The sequence below is a fragment of the Lutjanus erythropterus genome, chromosome 8, assembly GCF_056507025.1.
Source record: "Lutjanus erythropterus isolate fLutEry1 chromosome 8, fLutEry1.hap2, whole genome shotgun sequence".
NCBI lineage: Eukaryota > Metazoa > Chordata > Actinopteri > Lutjaniformes > Lutjanidae > Lutjanus > Lutjanus erythropterus.
The window spans coordinates 35297739-35313262 of record NC_139324.1 but is presented as its reverse complement, the minus strand read 5'-3'; the positions used below and the strand labels follow the sequence as shown (position 1 = coordinate 35313262).

The following is a 15524-nucleotide window of genomic DNA, read 5'->3' as shown; positions in this document are numbered from 1 at the left end:
ACTTTGATTTGTTTTTTCTCTCTTTTATTGTTGTTTTTGTTATTGTTTTGCCCTCTAATGTTTTTGTATTCATGCACTCATTAATGAATAAAAGGAATTAAAAAAAAAAAGTAACACCATAACATGCTCAAGAGCAGGTGGGTAACAGGAGATTTTATTTGGGCAGTTAAAATATGTATATTGTTTTATTGATGAGAGGAGAAAACAAGAGCCTGTTAATTCTGACACTTATTTTGTCTTAATTATGAAGGAGGCTAAAATGCATTATATTGTTTTGCTGATGAGAGAAAATAAAAACAATGAGATTACCTGTTAACTCTGCCTTAATGCATTTATTTCTCATTAATAAAGTATTTAACATGCGTATGTTTTCATGTCAAGATAATATAAGGTGATGCAGAAATGGCAGTAAAATGGTCAAGAATGTTCATTTATCGATAAGGTCTATTATAAACTGAGTCATGATGGTAGACTTAGTAGTAGTAGTAGTAGTAGTAGTAGTAGTGGTAGTAGTAGATCCCTATAAAAAAAGTTTGGAAAACACAACCTTTTAAAAATACACAATTTAATAATGAAAAATGACTGATAAAAGTACTGTTAACGTACTCGCAGTATCAGTAAGAGAAGTAGTGACAATAAAATCCTAATCATACCCATCGAAACGTCTGACAAGCTCATGCGTTTATTCTCCTTGTTTTGAGGGTGCTGTAAAATCATTACCATAATGACTGAAAAATGTAAAATTAGTGCAGCTAAAAAGTACCTAATAAGATAGGATAAGATACAACTTTATTGATCCCCCATAGGTGAAATTTGATTAGACATAGCAGCACAAAAAAGCAGTAGTGCAAGGGGAAATTTAGTAAAAAATAAAACAAAACAGAATCCAAAATATATAAGATAAAAATATACAATAAATGGGAACATGCATTGTGCAGATACATGTGCAATGTTCCAAATGTTAAAGTCATAATGATTGTTTATATGCATGTGCAATATGTCACTGAGATAAAGTATAAACTTTTTCTATACATGTGTAACACCAGTGAAATACACACTCTATTTTCTACATGTGCAATATGTCGATGAAATGCAGACAGTATAATATTCATGTGCAATGATAGGCAGTTTTATTGTGAGTATTGGTTTGAGTTCTAGTCTGCAGATGTTGCCGTGTCATGCAGTCTGATGGCCGATGGCACAAAGGAGCCCCCCGAGCACTGTGAGGCCCGTGGCTGGATGAGTCTTATGTCTGAATCTGCTCCTGAGTCTCCTGAGTTTTACTGCAACGTACAGACTAGTGCTGTTAAGCTTCCCTATTAAATTCTATTAAAAGGTCTTATCTAACGTCTCTCCCTCTGACATTACAAGTGATAAATGACTGCACAAGGCTGTAGTATGGGGGCATTTTGTGATGATGTGTAATGTAAACATCACTCAATGTGAACTTAATATCCAGTATTGATTTGTTGTTCAGTGTTGTCACTATGTTTAACTTTTGTCAAGTTGAGTTTTTTAAGCTGAAGTCAAACTTCCACTCTTGATCACAATGATGGATAAGACAGCTGTTCAACTTAATTTAAACCGCCTTGCATTGCATGCACTTTCTGTCAGAAAGGTGTCTTTCTTTTTAAACGTATGCTCCCAAAATGAAGCCTGGATGGATGGGTGTTTTTTTAAGCATCATCTCTGCAAGTGAATGAAATTACCACTGAGCAGTTTAGTGTCAAGTGTGATTCAGAATTTAGATTTTCTTTAAATTAGAATAAAATTTAATTTATTGTAATTTTAAATAACATCACTATTCGTTTTTGGCCCACAGCCCTGCATTCAGATTATTTGTTTGCCCCTCATAGAAAAGAATTTTGGCTCCTCTGCTGAAGAGTGTAGAGTCTAGACCACTGGTTCCCAAACTGGGGGTCCAAATCCCCACCATCTTTGTGGCTGTAAGAAAACTGCAGTGGGCTTATATCTCAGCATTTTATTCATTTCAACCACCTTGTCCTGCATTAGAAAAAGTACGTCATCAAAACATCCAAAGAGCTCTCCAAAGAGAGCAACGGCCAAGCTTCAAGAAGAAGAAAACACTGAATTTGGCAAAAAAAACATATTAAGCAGGCATGATTGGAGGGCTCTCTCAAGGAAGAAGGTTAAGAACCACTGCTGTACTCTGAAACTAATTAGCAAGTGAGCTGAAAAGCTGGAACAGGAAGCTAAAAATAAAATGATAAAGGTTTGAATTGTCTAAATTCTGCCTTTCCACAAATGCAAACCTGACCAAAAACACAGGAAGAAGAAAAGAGACTCAGCCTAAACACAGACCAGAAGTCCATCTTTTAAAATTTTGCCTTTGTATAATTATTAGTCTTAAACAAACTACATCATAATACTGCAATGACTGTGAGCTCGTGAACAGTCAACAAAAACATAATCACTTCTGTCACTTTTTCAGTAAAAACTCAAAAATTTCTTCTATTTCTCTAACATTTTACACACAAAAGTGTTGTTGTTGTTGTTAACATCCATGTTTGTGAGCATTTCTCCTTTGCCAAGATAATCCATCCAGCCACAGGTGTGGCACTGAGATGCTGATTACACAACATTATTACTGCACAGGTGTGCGTTGGACTGGTCACAATAAAACGACTCTGAAATGTGCAGTTTGATCCTGAAACACAAACAACATCTATTAGACACTGAAGTATGACTATGTCACTCTTAGAAATGAAGGTGCTAACTAGAACCATAAAGGGTTCTTTGGCTTGTCCCCATGGAAGAACCATTTTTGGTGCCCGGTAATACCTTTTTTGGAGAGTTTTATCTAGAACCCAACATAAAAAGTTACATGTTGAACCATCTGTGAAAGGTTTCACCTAGAACTCTTATGAAAGGTTCTATAGAGAACCCTTCTGTGGTGTAATGGTTCCACCCACAGCCCTGTCTGGGGGTTCTCTCTAGAACCTTACCACTTTCTAAGGCTGTTAACAAGAACCTACTCATGGGGTTCTACAACAACCCTTTTATATTCCATGGGTTTTATCTAGAACTAACCCAGGGGGTTCTATCAAGAACCATTTCATATTCCAAGGGTTTATTGAGAACTAACTCAGGGAAATTTACAGAGAACCTTTTAATATTCCAAGGGTATTATCTAGAACCAACCCAGGTGGTTTTATTGAGAACCTTTTTATATTCCATGGGTTTCATCTAGAACGTGCACAGCTGGTCCTACTAAGAACTCTTTTATATTCCAAGGGTTTTCCCTAGAACCCACCAGGGGGGTTCTATTGAGAACCCTGGTATTAAGGACCCTTGTCAAACCCTTGAATCTTCAGAGTGTAGGGGTAAAGATACTGAACTTTTTACCCAAGAGGGCAACATCATGACCCTCCCTACTCTGCGTCTGATTGGCTTACCCTGATATTCTAACCCTAACCCTGACCAATCACTCTTCATGTCAAAACCTAACACACCTGACCAGCCAATCAGAGGCCGAGTAGGGTATCTGTAGCCCTCTGTGAAACAGCTGTAGTCCAGCACCTAATCCATTTATTTTTTCAAGATAAAACTACACACTTTAGAGCGGCCTCTCTGAAGCACACCTGTCCAATCATCTTGCTGTTTAATCAGCATGTCTATACACCTGTCAGGTGGATGGATTATCTTGGCAAAGGGTAAACGCTCCAGATTTGAATAAATTTGTGAACAATATTTGAGAGAAATAAACACCTTGTGTGCACAGAAGAAGCCTTAGATTTTCATTTCAACTTGTGAAAAATGGGAACAAAAACAAAAGTGTTGTTTCATGTTGTACCAACACTGAATCGTGGGACATTATATATAAATACGAGCAAGATTTGGACACTCTTTAGACAAATAGTGGAGACAAATTCCCCCACTACTGTGGATATGTGCTGGAAGGAAATTAGACAAGTTGCCCTGTCTGATGTTCAGTATCTGCTCTCTGGCAAAGACACAAGCATAAGAGCTTTACACATATGCACACACACACACACACACACACACACACACACACACTGATGGGTCATTCCTCCTCTGTCTTTTGCTGAGAGGCAGCAGGGTAGGACACTGGACCGGTCTCGTTTGAAGTTTCTGCCCTACTTTTAGCAGACATTCACCCTGTTGAAGTGTCATTGAGCAAGTCAGTGAATCTTTATCAGACTGGTGCTGCCCCGGCTCCTGACCCCGACCTCCCGGCGGAGGGACAGGGCTGGGGGGGGGGGGGGCGCCGCAGACGAAAGCTTTGTCTCTCCTTCAGGAATCGATACAAAACAAAAGACAACAATCGGCTGTCTCGGAATCAGAAAAACCCTGCGGACGCTGCTCTCCTCTAAAAGCTTCTGCTCAGCACCACACTCAGGGACAAGACACAGGAGATGCAGGGTTTTAGAGACTGAACACACGTACTTGCTCATAAGGTATCTGTTTAATATTGAGAATCAGAGAACTATGTGACAGCTTGTTAGCCACCTTCTAGCACATTTCTCCTGTTACTTTCTGCTGTCTCTGGCTCTCCAGCTGCAGTTCAACTTTCCTCTTAAATCCGCTTCATTTCTCATCGTCCTCTCCTCTCTCCTCCTCTGCCTTTCGACCTGATTGCCCTCATCCTCATTTCTCTCTCCTTTTCTGTTTCTCCTCTTGCAATTTCTCCTTGTCTCACTCCAATCTTTGCCTTTCTGCTCACTTTCAAATGTCTTTTTTCTTTTTTCCCCCCACTTTACAGCTCTCATTTCAATCTCTGTTTTTTTCATGTCAGGAATGAAAAGTTGAAAATTAAAAGACAAAAGACAGACAAAAAGAGACAGAAGGTACAGGAGTGCAGATGCAGACAGCTCAGGGATGCAGCTGTGTAACTAGTTTAATCAAAAAAAAAACAGAAAAACAACCCAAAAAAACTCATGTACGACTTCAAATGAAACCTGAGGCGAGGTGAGGAGGAGTGCTAGACAAGATGAAGGAGCACGCTGGTTAAAAGAATTTTAAACTCTTGACTTGTCTGACGTCTTAATTCCTGAAACTATAAATACCACTTTTGCTGCTTCTTTTCTTGCCAGAGTTTGAAACAACAGCGAGGTGATGTTTTTGCATTCTGTAAAAGCTCGTGGTGGGGACCGTCATTCCCGTGCTAAATTCAAATATGAATAGGCGCAGAGACACATGGGAAATGATCCATACAGCAGTACACTGTGCTCGTGGAATGCAAAGTGAAGAGCAGCCTGTTAGCTGTTAACGCTGGCTCGCAAAATCTCTCTCTTCTGGTTTTGTCCCTGCTTATTGGCAAAGATGCACCACAAAATAAAACCTGGCACTTCCTCGCCAAATGGTTGGGCGTTCTGGCAAAAGTAATTTTCAACATTAACATTCTGTAATGTGCCAAACAGATTTTACATGTTTATTAAAAATCTAAAATTTAGACTTAGCAGACTCCCCACTGCCGTCATTACCATAAATATGGAAATTAATTATTCTTGGATCGATCTGTCTGTGAAAACAGAAAAATTAGGGTCACGGTGAGAGAACAAACAACAGAGAAGAAAGCAGACTGATTGATTTACCATGTCCATTCTGATAATTGGTCCTCCTCTTCTCCTCTGAAGTCATCTTGGCCTTAAAGTACCACTGACATCTGCAAAACACAGTGATTGATGGACAGAGTTAAGGAGATTTTCTTCAGTAATATTACTTTTACTGCATGCACTGTCATAGTAGAACTAATGACCTGATCGCAGAGAGGGCCCTCAAGAAGTCTGGAATTAAAAGTTTGTTTTTTTTTCTGAGTGGAAGCGACTGAAAAGGAAAATTCTGCACTTTACATGTGGATGTCCAGTCAGTGTTGAGGGTACATGAACTCAGCTGAAGCAGTAAAGTCCTCAGTTTAGCTACACTGACCAAGAAAGATGGTCTAAAACCTGGTATTGGACACAGAAATGCATCCTTCCTCGAGCTCCATAACCATCTCAACTCGTGCTCTAAATACATGCCTACAATATGAGATCAGTTTATTTAATGCTCTCTCTGTCCAGCAGCACAGGGAGTAAAAATCTACCAAAATTGACGACCACAAATTAAAAAATTGTTTTTCTCTGAAGTTTCAATTAGGTGTGAGGTTTCCTGTATGTTTAATCTTAGGGTTAAGGCAAAGATCAGCTTAATAAATAACATTTAAGTTATGTTTTTGCAAGGTAATTCAAAAAGTGATGAAACAGCCCAATGCAAACCAACAAGAACACCTATCAGTCACATGTGCAACACTGCTTTCTAGACTTAGGCTGGAAGTGAGCGAGTGAACTTGAGCGGGTTGACGACAAAAACTGTCCAGATTTAATGTGTTTGATGTCGCAGCAGCACCTCTTATTTCTCCCTCTGCAGATGACTAAATTCAGAGTCTATTTATTCAGAATTAATGTGATTTTCTTGAGCCAGTCTTGTTTCTATGTAGTTGGGGGACAGATTACTTACTTGAAATTACCAACAGCTCCCTCTTTTTCTTTCAAACCCCGTGTTTTTTCCCACAAAAAGGGAGCTCTGGATCATATAAAATGTTTGGTTTCTCAAACCAGTTAATCAGTCTCTCCTCCCTGCTGACTCATGTCTTCATGAGTGGAAACACAAATGTCAAAATTGATGATTTTGACCAGATAAAACAGGTAGGAGGTGAAGCAACTGTTCAAAACTTTGCTCTGCCTCTAACCTAATGCTATGCTATGCCAACAAAGTAGTAGCTATATGGTAGGGTGCTGATACAAAGCAACAGGAAAGTGGGCGTCAGAAGCTTGCATTCATCGGCGTCATGGCTCCTGAGCAGGAGAAGTGAGTTTTCACAGTCAATATAGCACACACCGAGGAATTTATTGCTTCAGCTGACTACATTTAACATAGACATTGACTAGACATCCACATGAAAAGTGCTGAATTTTCCCTGAGAAGAACCTAAAAAACATTATACTTTAGATCACTTGAGTAACAGGAAATGAGTAGTTTTACAAAAGCTGATATTCTTTGCTGAATGACACATTTCTGGAAATCCTGTAGAAACTAAATCTCTCATTCAAATCATTTAGTAACCAATTTTCCGAGGAAAGGGACTCATCATGTCAACTCTTGAGTGGACTGAACTGAGCAAGGATGTGTTTTGTTGCTTATTATTTCATTTGGAAGAGGAAGAATGTGGGACTTCCTCTTTCACTGCTACACGGCCTTGTAAAGTACACGTGCTTTACTTCATTGCCACAAAACCTGTAGTGAACTATTATTTGTGCATATGTGGCTTAAACAGTGAAGTCCTTATTATCACATAAACAACTACAAATCCATGTGTTCAACTGTTAACTGCACTGGACAAGAGGGTAACTCTCCACTGAAACTGTGACAATCATGTCTTTTTTTTTTTTTTTTTTACTATCTTCTCAAGCGATCACGCTTAATTAAACAGTTTTCAGAGGATGTCAAATCCTGGTCTAATTAAGACAGCCACTATCCAGTTACTTAACGCCTACGCTGTCCCACACTCCAGCACACTGGTGTAAACAGCTTGACATGGCAATAATACGGGTCATAAAGTTCTGTTGTGTGTGAGGTTGCTACAAGAAAGGCAGGTTAAATATATGGCCTGATTTCTGTGCTCACTTGTATGTGTCTTGTAGCAGTTTAACAAGATATTTCAGCGATGAAAACAAGCTTTTTTAGGAGAACTCTTGCCACCTTTTCACACGTTTGCTGATGCTGATGGAAAGTGGTGTTTTTTTTGTAAGAATAGACGCACCTAGCTATTTTATTAATAATTCCATGAACAGCTGTGATTATAATTAAAAAGGTTATGATTGAGCTGGTATATAGGAGGTAGTTACTGGGAGGTGATATATGGAAAAATACAGCAAAAAAGAGGGGAGAGAGAGAACAAGCAAACCAGACAGTAACAGCAGGCAGCGAAAGAAACAGAGTAATATATCAGTAGCTAATTAGTCTGTTTAGGTTATTTTTACTTAGAAACACAGATCCATATAATGAGTTCATGATCGCTCCACTCATCCTTGACAAGTGGAAGAAATAATGTCCTACTAAAATAAATGAATACATAAAAAGTGTATTATTTAAGGGAATATATATGTGAAATGTTTTGGTTTGCTTGTTCTGTGTCAGAAAACACCAAACTAACAATGATAACATAGATAAAAAATGTGTTATAATAATCTTTTTTGTTTTAAAACAGATTTTTAATGAAAATGTTGGCCCTTTTGAAGTTATTCCCCAGATTTCTGTCAGCTCTGTCAGTTTTTTTATTTAATAAAAACACAAAAACATCATTTAATCAGGCATGAAAAGGTTTAGCTATACCCTAAGGACTCCTGCCTCTCGTCCCGGTTTAAAAAAAGCAGGACTGCTGCTCAAGGACAAATTTATTTCATAATATTGCCATCAGATGTGTTTAAACCACAACATGTCAACTCTGTAGAACTTTTAAATCAAAGCGAAATAAGAAATCTGGTTTAAAAATGTATATTCTGATTAGCATTAAGACAACTCTTAACAACTATAGCTCAAACCTTAAAGAATGAAATAGAATAAAACAAAACAATATTGCAAGGTTGATTGATCATTGCAACGTATCATTTGAAGAGAGAAGTTGGCAGGCAGTCAGAGTCCTGCCTTGGAAGAGATGATTTATAGATGAAGTAATGAAGATGGAGGTGGTGGTGTGCAGGAACATACTCGTAAACACACCGAAGGAAATCAAACTTAAAGTAACAGACACTCTTTTCCTGGGGGATATTTTTTTCCTCAACACCCGACTATAGAAGGAAAGTACACTTCCATCCACTAATGCAAAAAACTCCCCTGCCCCCCCCCCCAACCCCGTTTGTGTGTGTGTGTGTTTGTGCGAGAGTTTATCTGGGCACTGAGAGACAGAGAGACAGCCAACGACTGATAAAAAGCCGCTGCCAAGAAAGTCTGAAAAGCTGAGAGATTAGATGACAGCATCTGCAAAAGACCACAGAAGAATTTATCCAAATAGATGCTTGGATGTTGCTCCGAAATAAAAAGTGAAGAAAACACAAAGTACCCTGTCAGAATCACACACAGTGCACAGTGTATAGACAGGAATTTGACTCATAGCCAAGGCTTTACTTTCTGTGAAAAATGTGTGTGGCATACATAATAATATATCAAATAAAAGCATAAATAATATGTGTTTGCGCCCGAGTGAGAGTAGGTACGCAGTAGCTATTTAGCCATTCACACCCGAACCATTTAAAATTTCTGCTGATAAGAGGTTGTGGTGGATGAATGGCACAGAACTTTCTGGTAGGAGAACAGGGTTCGCTGCGCTGGGAAACTAGGATTTAAGTCAAGTGTGAAATTAGAAATCGGCGCTAACCTTCACTTTTAGACTTATTATTTTCAGTTTTCAGCCAGAGTGTGGTCACGTTTAAGCGACGAAAGTGCTCAGTTAAGTTAAGGAAAAGGCAAAAGGAAGTGAGCCTTGCGTGAGAGTCATCATTTTATTCTTATTTAAATTTCGTAGTATGGTCAATGCTACCTATAATCGGTGGTGGTCTCTAGTGCCACCTGGTGGACACAGGAAGTGACGCTGAACTTTCTCTTGCAGTGTCAGACTGCAAGAGCTATGTCAACAAGGACGCACCCCCTGCATGCCCTGACGTGTGTCAAGGTGCGAGGGATGAACTGAGGAATTACATTTTCAGTAAAACATTTTGGTTGCAGCTGTAGTAAAACAATAATACTGTGTTCATCCAGTTTATTACATGGGTTTGATAAATCCTTGATGCTGATTGGTCAATTACAGCATTCTGCAGTCTGTTATTTCTATATAGTAAACTGTTGTATAACATAAGGTTGCTATGACTGGAAGACCAATAAAATAATTTTTAAGTCCATAAAATAATTTCATTTTGTGCCAAAACTCTTATTTTTTTGGTAAGTAGCCATGCAATAAGTAGAGAGAAGGTCATTATAGTGAAATAACCCCCTTCAGGATGATTTCTGCTTCACGTTGGGGTCCTGCATTCCCCTTAAGTATTTTGGCTAGCATAATGGCCTCATTCAAACGTGACAAGACTGTTGCAAAACGGACCTGCAATGCTCATGAAATATTTGGTACCTGGTGCGTGCGAGGTGGAGGTGGGACGGCTGGAGGAGAGCTGCGAGATGGAAAATAAAAACACGAAGGAAGGAAGGTGCTCTGAGTTCTCTCGCGGGCTGCATGACTGATTAATTTCAAAATGTATTTTTGCTGTGGAGGGCTTAATTAATGACCAGGAGCACGAGGGACACTCGCTCCCACATCTCACGAGTGGATCCCCTAATAGATTTTTCTCATATTTCATCATCTGTTGGATAGAATATAGAATTGTGCTGCCTGTTTCATTAGTCCCACAGCACTTAAAAATGACAACACTTGACGTTGGGACTTGATTCCTGTTTGTTCACATGAGGCATGCTGTAAGTGTTGTTTTGTATAATAAAGCACCCAGCAGTTGGCATGGATGAAAGCTGATCATTTTTGGAAGGGTGACAATAATTCCTGTGAACTGGAAAACAAACACTTTATAAAATAAATAATTAAAACATTTTTTTTTTTTACATTGATCTGACATGTAAAGAACTTCCTCAATAACTTAAAAGTGGTTTATTCGCAGTATCAGTGGGGCCCCAGTGCAGGTTTTCATGATGGCCCCTAGCGCACATCAATGATTTGACATTGGATAACATCAGCGTTCATGTTATTCAGCAATCATCACTGCATATCTTTTCTTTTCTGTACAAACTACCACAGAAAATAAGAAACTACTGATTGAAATTAGTAGTTTTTTAATAGTTTATGTAGCATTTTTATAGTTATTTAGAATGAGAATATAACTTTGTTGTAGATTGCTGTAGAAATCCATGATGGAGATTGGTTTGGCTTTTCCATGGCACCTAAAGCAAATGGCAGCATCATTTTTAGAAGAGCTGTTTTGAAGCTCTCAGTGTGGTGGCTCTGGTCGCCGGGATCCTGGCAGTGCCCGACTCGACTGACTCCCGGCTAATCCAAAAATGGGCAAAGAGGTGGAGCGTGGGTGAAGCTGAGGCTGCCTAGCGACTAGCCATCTGTGGCGGCATTCACCTGTCACTCAAAGTGGGCAACTTTAAAATAAGATATTACTAAGACGTTCCTTTATTAGTCTCACAACGGGGGATATTTTTCTTCAAGCCTTTAAATAAGTGAGTTGCATAACATTCACCCCCCACCATGCAGCTACAAAGCCGTTTTTTGTACCAGGCTGTAAACATGTCTATTTCAGCTATAAAGTCTCTGAGGACTGACTTGCTATTTGAGCCAAGTGGCCATAGGAAGAACTGCAGTTTTTGGCAGTTGCATGTTGGCTTCATTCTTTAGTGCAACTGCACTGACTGAACTGTTTATAGATACGGTTCTGCACAGTATTTTGCAGTATATTAAACTGAATTTCCGTTATCATGCTTTTAAGAAGCATGCTTTTAATATCTTTGTGTGTTTGACCTTGTGCCTCTGTTGCCTGTTGGTTAATGTGATGATTTAATTCAGAATTTAGCGGTGTTGGACGTGTTACGGAAATGTTACTACTGTAGGTCCTAAAGAAACTTTCAAGACTTGCAAGAAGAGCAGAGCCCAGAGGGGTGACCCAAACCCCCAACAGAGACAGGGACAGAGATCTCTCATAGTCACGCTGTCACTTCAGAGGACAGTCCTCTCTTCACTGTCACTGCTGCAGACAAGTCCACCCCAGCCCCCCCGAGCCCTGTGGCCCCACACCAGTGTGGTCCAGCGCAGAGATGTTATCTCCCCTGCTGGAAATGAAGCTGGCGGAGCTGAGGGACAGGGGTCTGCATCGTGGCCTGAGTCCCACAGGATATGATGGTAACTGACATATTTTACTGCTGGTTTTGGTCTGGTTTGGGTGTAAAATACAAATGCTGCTAACATCAAATGTTATATTAGTTTACTTTCAATATTAAAATACAATAGTCAATGGATTACAAAGTAAATTCATAACTTTTCCTTGCTTCAATAATGTATCACCATACAGTGCAAGCATCCCTCCCACAGCTAACCTCATGCTACAAAAAAAGTTAGCAGAAGAGAAATGTTAAAATACAAAATGCCTAAATAAATTCATAATAAAGAGATACAGTTATTGTTAGTATGTAAGAACAATCAAAGTGGTGAACATGTGGCAGACATCAAATTGAGTGTATGCTTACAAAAAACAATAAAGTTAATCATTTTGAGCATTAAAAAAAAGATTGTTTAGGCTTTTTTTTTGGCTAAAGTATATTTTTCTGCTGACCCCGACTAACAGAACATTGCTGAGCCTCTCTTTGCTTCTCCAAAGCGGGGGCGTGTTGACCAGCATCTACTGTAGGTAATAAACTGCCACCTCATACAACCCCAGTTCATAAAATCCAAACTATCCCTTTAAAGTCACAAAACAAGAACAAATTCAGTGTATGGACAGAATTGAAAAACATCGAAAGAAACTGTATTCAAGAGGACCTTTTTCTTGGAGGTATTTACCGTACATTAACTACAAAAAGTATCTATACTGTAGAACAATAAATATACTATTATTATTCTGTCATTTCTAAATAACATGTCACAGTCCCACTCCCCAGTTGACCTTTTCCCTTAAAACATCGATCAACAAGCAATCAACCCCAAACATGAACATTTTGCACACCACTTTGGAATATAACACCTTAATATATATATTTTAAAACAAAGGACCTGTTCTTGTCCTCATTGCACTCACTGTTGATCTTCTATATAAAGAAATCCCACAGTTGACCCCAAAACAGCACAGAAGAAATCTAAAATAAATCAGTAACTTCAACCTTTCAAATTCAAGGACTAATAATTAAATATCAGATTGTTAAAACTGTAATAGACCTTTTTCACAGCAGCCAATTTAACATGAAATATTAGAGTAAACACAGGTGTTATCGGTGATATTAATTAATTCTGGCTGGTGTCATGGTCCAGCTGTGCCTCTCTATCATTCTGCATGTTTTCAGCTACACTTTGTGTCTCTTGTTAGTCCCCTGTTTGTCATCTCCGTGCTGGACGCGGCATCTTCCCCTCTCTGGCTGCCTGATCACCTGCTCAGCTGTGATCACATACTCACCTGCCATGTTATGGCCAAACGCTCACTCCACTTTGATTCATTCTTTGTGCTTTTTGACTCTAACCCGATTCTGTTTTTGCCTTCGCCCCAGATTCCAGCCCAGCCAGTGATCTCTGCTCTCCGGCCGCCCAGCTCACTCCGCCTGCCAGCTTCACTGTCGACTCACCCTAGATCACAACTCACACTTTAAAATAAAACACCCTTTGTAAGATTTCATTACAGCTTGTCTGTGTTCTGCTTTTTGGGTCCTAAGGAGCAAAAATCCTAACAGCTACCTGGATATTTTATCTCAGGAGTTGGAGGAGACTAACACAGAGCAGTAATGAAAAAGAATACTGGAACTGAATCTGTCAACTGCGTGAACTCAACTGTAAATCAGTGGCAATGTTTGCTGCATATGAAAGTATGCAGTTGTTGGCTAACAAATTATACTAAGTGAAGTCTGGTTCCATTTAGTGTAGCAGAGCCTTTCCAGTTTGCACAACAGCAGCATCCTGGCTTTGTTTGACCTGACTTTAACAGAAACTTAATTAGTATAATTGTTAACACCTCTGATTCTACCAAAATGTCTACGGTGACAAAGGTCTGTAATCTATATGAGCCTCTTCACCAGCGATCTGTTAATTGCTGTTGAAGTACTGTGACATAAAAATCGACATATTATCACCTTGTAAAGTTGTTATGCTGAACTTGATAGCAAACACTTGCTTATTTACACATGCAGCAGCAGTGTGGGGGAGGAAGCTAGTTTGAAAGAATAGCTTCACAAGCTACCAATTACCAGTTCACACTGGAAGAAGGTGAAGTGCAGCAAAGCTACCACAGGGAGAAACCTAATTTGGTTATTCTACTTCTATACTTTGAAAAAGAAGTTCAAACTACTTTGCCAATTATAACACAACATAATACAAAAACACGTGATGCCAGATCTCACATGCATTGATTAATATATTTAAACAGTTTTAGTATCTCTATTCTTACTCTGTTTCTTTATTATTATTTTCCATTCCTTAAATATTTGTCCTGCTGTGAGACTGAAATTTCCTCACTGGGATAAATAAAGAGCTGCCTAACTTCCTCTTTTGTTCACATGTCATACATTAACCACAAAAATAAAATACCCTACTATTCATGGGAAAGTGGCAGGAACGGCAGCTTTGTTTTTGTCACACATTGTTCTCCAATCAACATGGAAAATAAAAAATAATAAAAATAATTCCTTTCATTTTATGACCTGAAATTGTTTGTAGTTTCAGTTCAGTTTACAAAAAATGCTCTAGTTTTAGCTCTGTTTTGGTCTCCACAACTTCTGAGGAAAATATCGGGCTCTTCAGCAGCTAAATGCTAGTTAGTCACTAACTTTGTATGTTGTTGTTGTTGCGCAGGTGTACAGTGGGTTTATCAGAGCTTTTTAGCCGGAAACAGCTGCCAGCTGCTGTTGGAAATGCTTTTCTTCAACAGCAGAGTCGAATTCTCTGCAGGCTCATGACCACGACCCTTTTCATCACCTCACGTCACACATAATCATCATCGATTACTGTAGGTTTAAATAAATGCCAAGAAGTTTTGAAGATAGTCCAGAGATTTCGGTTTTGATTTGATTCTTTTGCTGTGCTTGAGTGTGCTTTTCTAAAAGAACAAATTCATCCTCTGTCTCAATTGTGATTTGATGAAAGGATGCTCCCACAGCAACTGTTCTAATCAACAAAAACAACCTCTTCAGATTAGTAGAGGGCACTCCATGTGCATTGCCAAATAAAGTGGCTAAATGATGCTATTATTCTGGCTGCAGTTGAATAAGTTGGGAGTGAAAATGCCTGTATCATACTGGCGCAGAAAGCGTGTTCAAGTAAGCCTTCACTTGTATGAATGTGTGTGTGGGTTCATGTGATCACAAGTGAGCCTCCTCCTCTTTGAAGACTTAACATAATCCGGGTTGCCAGATTAGAGCAGGTGTCAGAGGGCTGCGAGCCGCAGGTTGCCAGATTGGGGTTTCTGCTAAGTGAAGTCTGTGGGATCCCGGACACTGATAGACAGAGCAGATAACATGGTAGCTAACACTGGCAGCGAGGACAAGAAGGGGATTTGGAAAGCTACTGTTGACCTCTGCTGATGGGGTCAAGCTGTTCATTAAAGAAATGGTGGCATGTGCCTTTATCAGTCTCTTCCAGTCCTATCCTCTGATCCCCTTTATCCGCCTATCCCTCTGTCTCGCTGGCTTTCATGTTGAAAAGAGGCCGCACACACACAGACACAGACACACACAAAGGCCTTGGCTTCGCGCGCTGCTCTCTGGGCTGTTGAGCATTGTTACAGTACATATTCACAAGCACTTTGCAC

At 39.4% G+C, this 15524-nt stretch overlaps 1 protein-coding gene across 1 annotated transcript in view; it reads right to left on the bottom strand.

Moving 5' to 3' along the window:
* Nucleotides 1–15524, bottom strand: part of epha6 (eph receptor A6) — a 263546-nt gene that overhangs the window by 20264 nt on the left and 227758 nt on the right. Inside the window, exon 9 of the mRNA XM_084725380.1 lies at nt 5577–5647. Within this exon, the coding sequence (XP_084581506.1) occupies nt 5577–5647 (71 nt within the window). The remainder of the gene's footprint in view (nt 1–5576; nt 5648–15524) is intronic.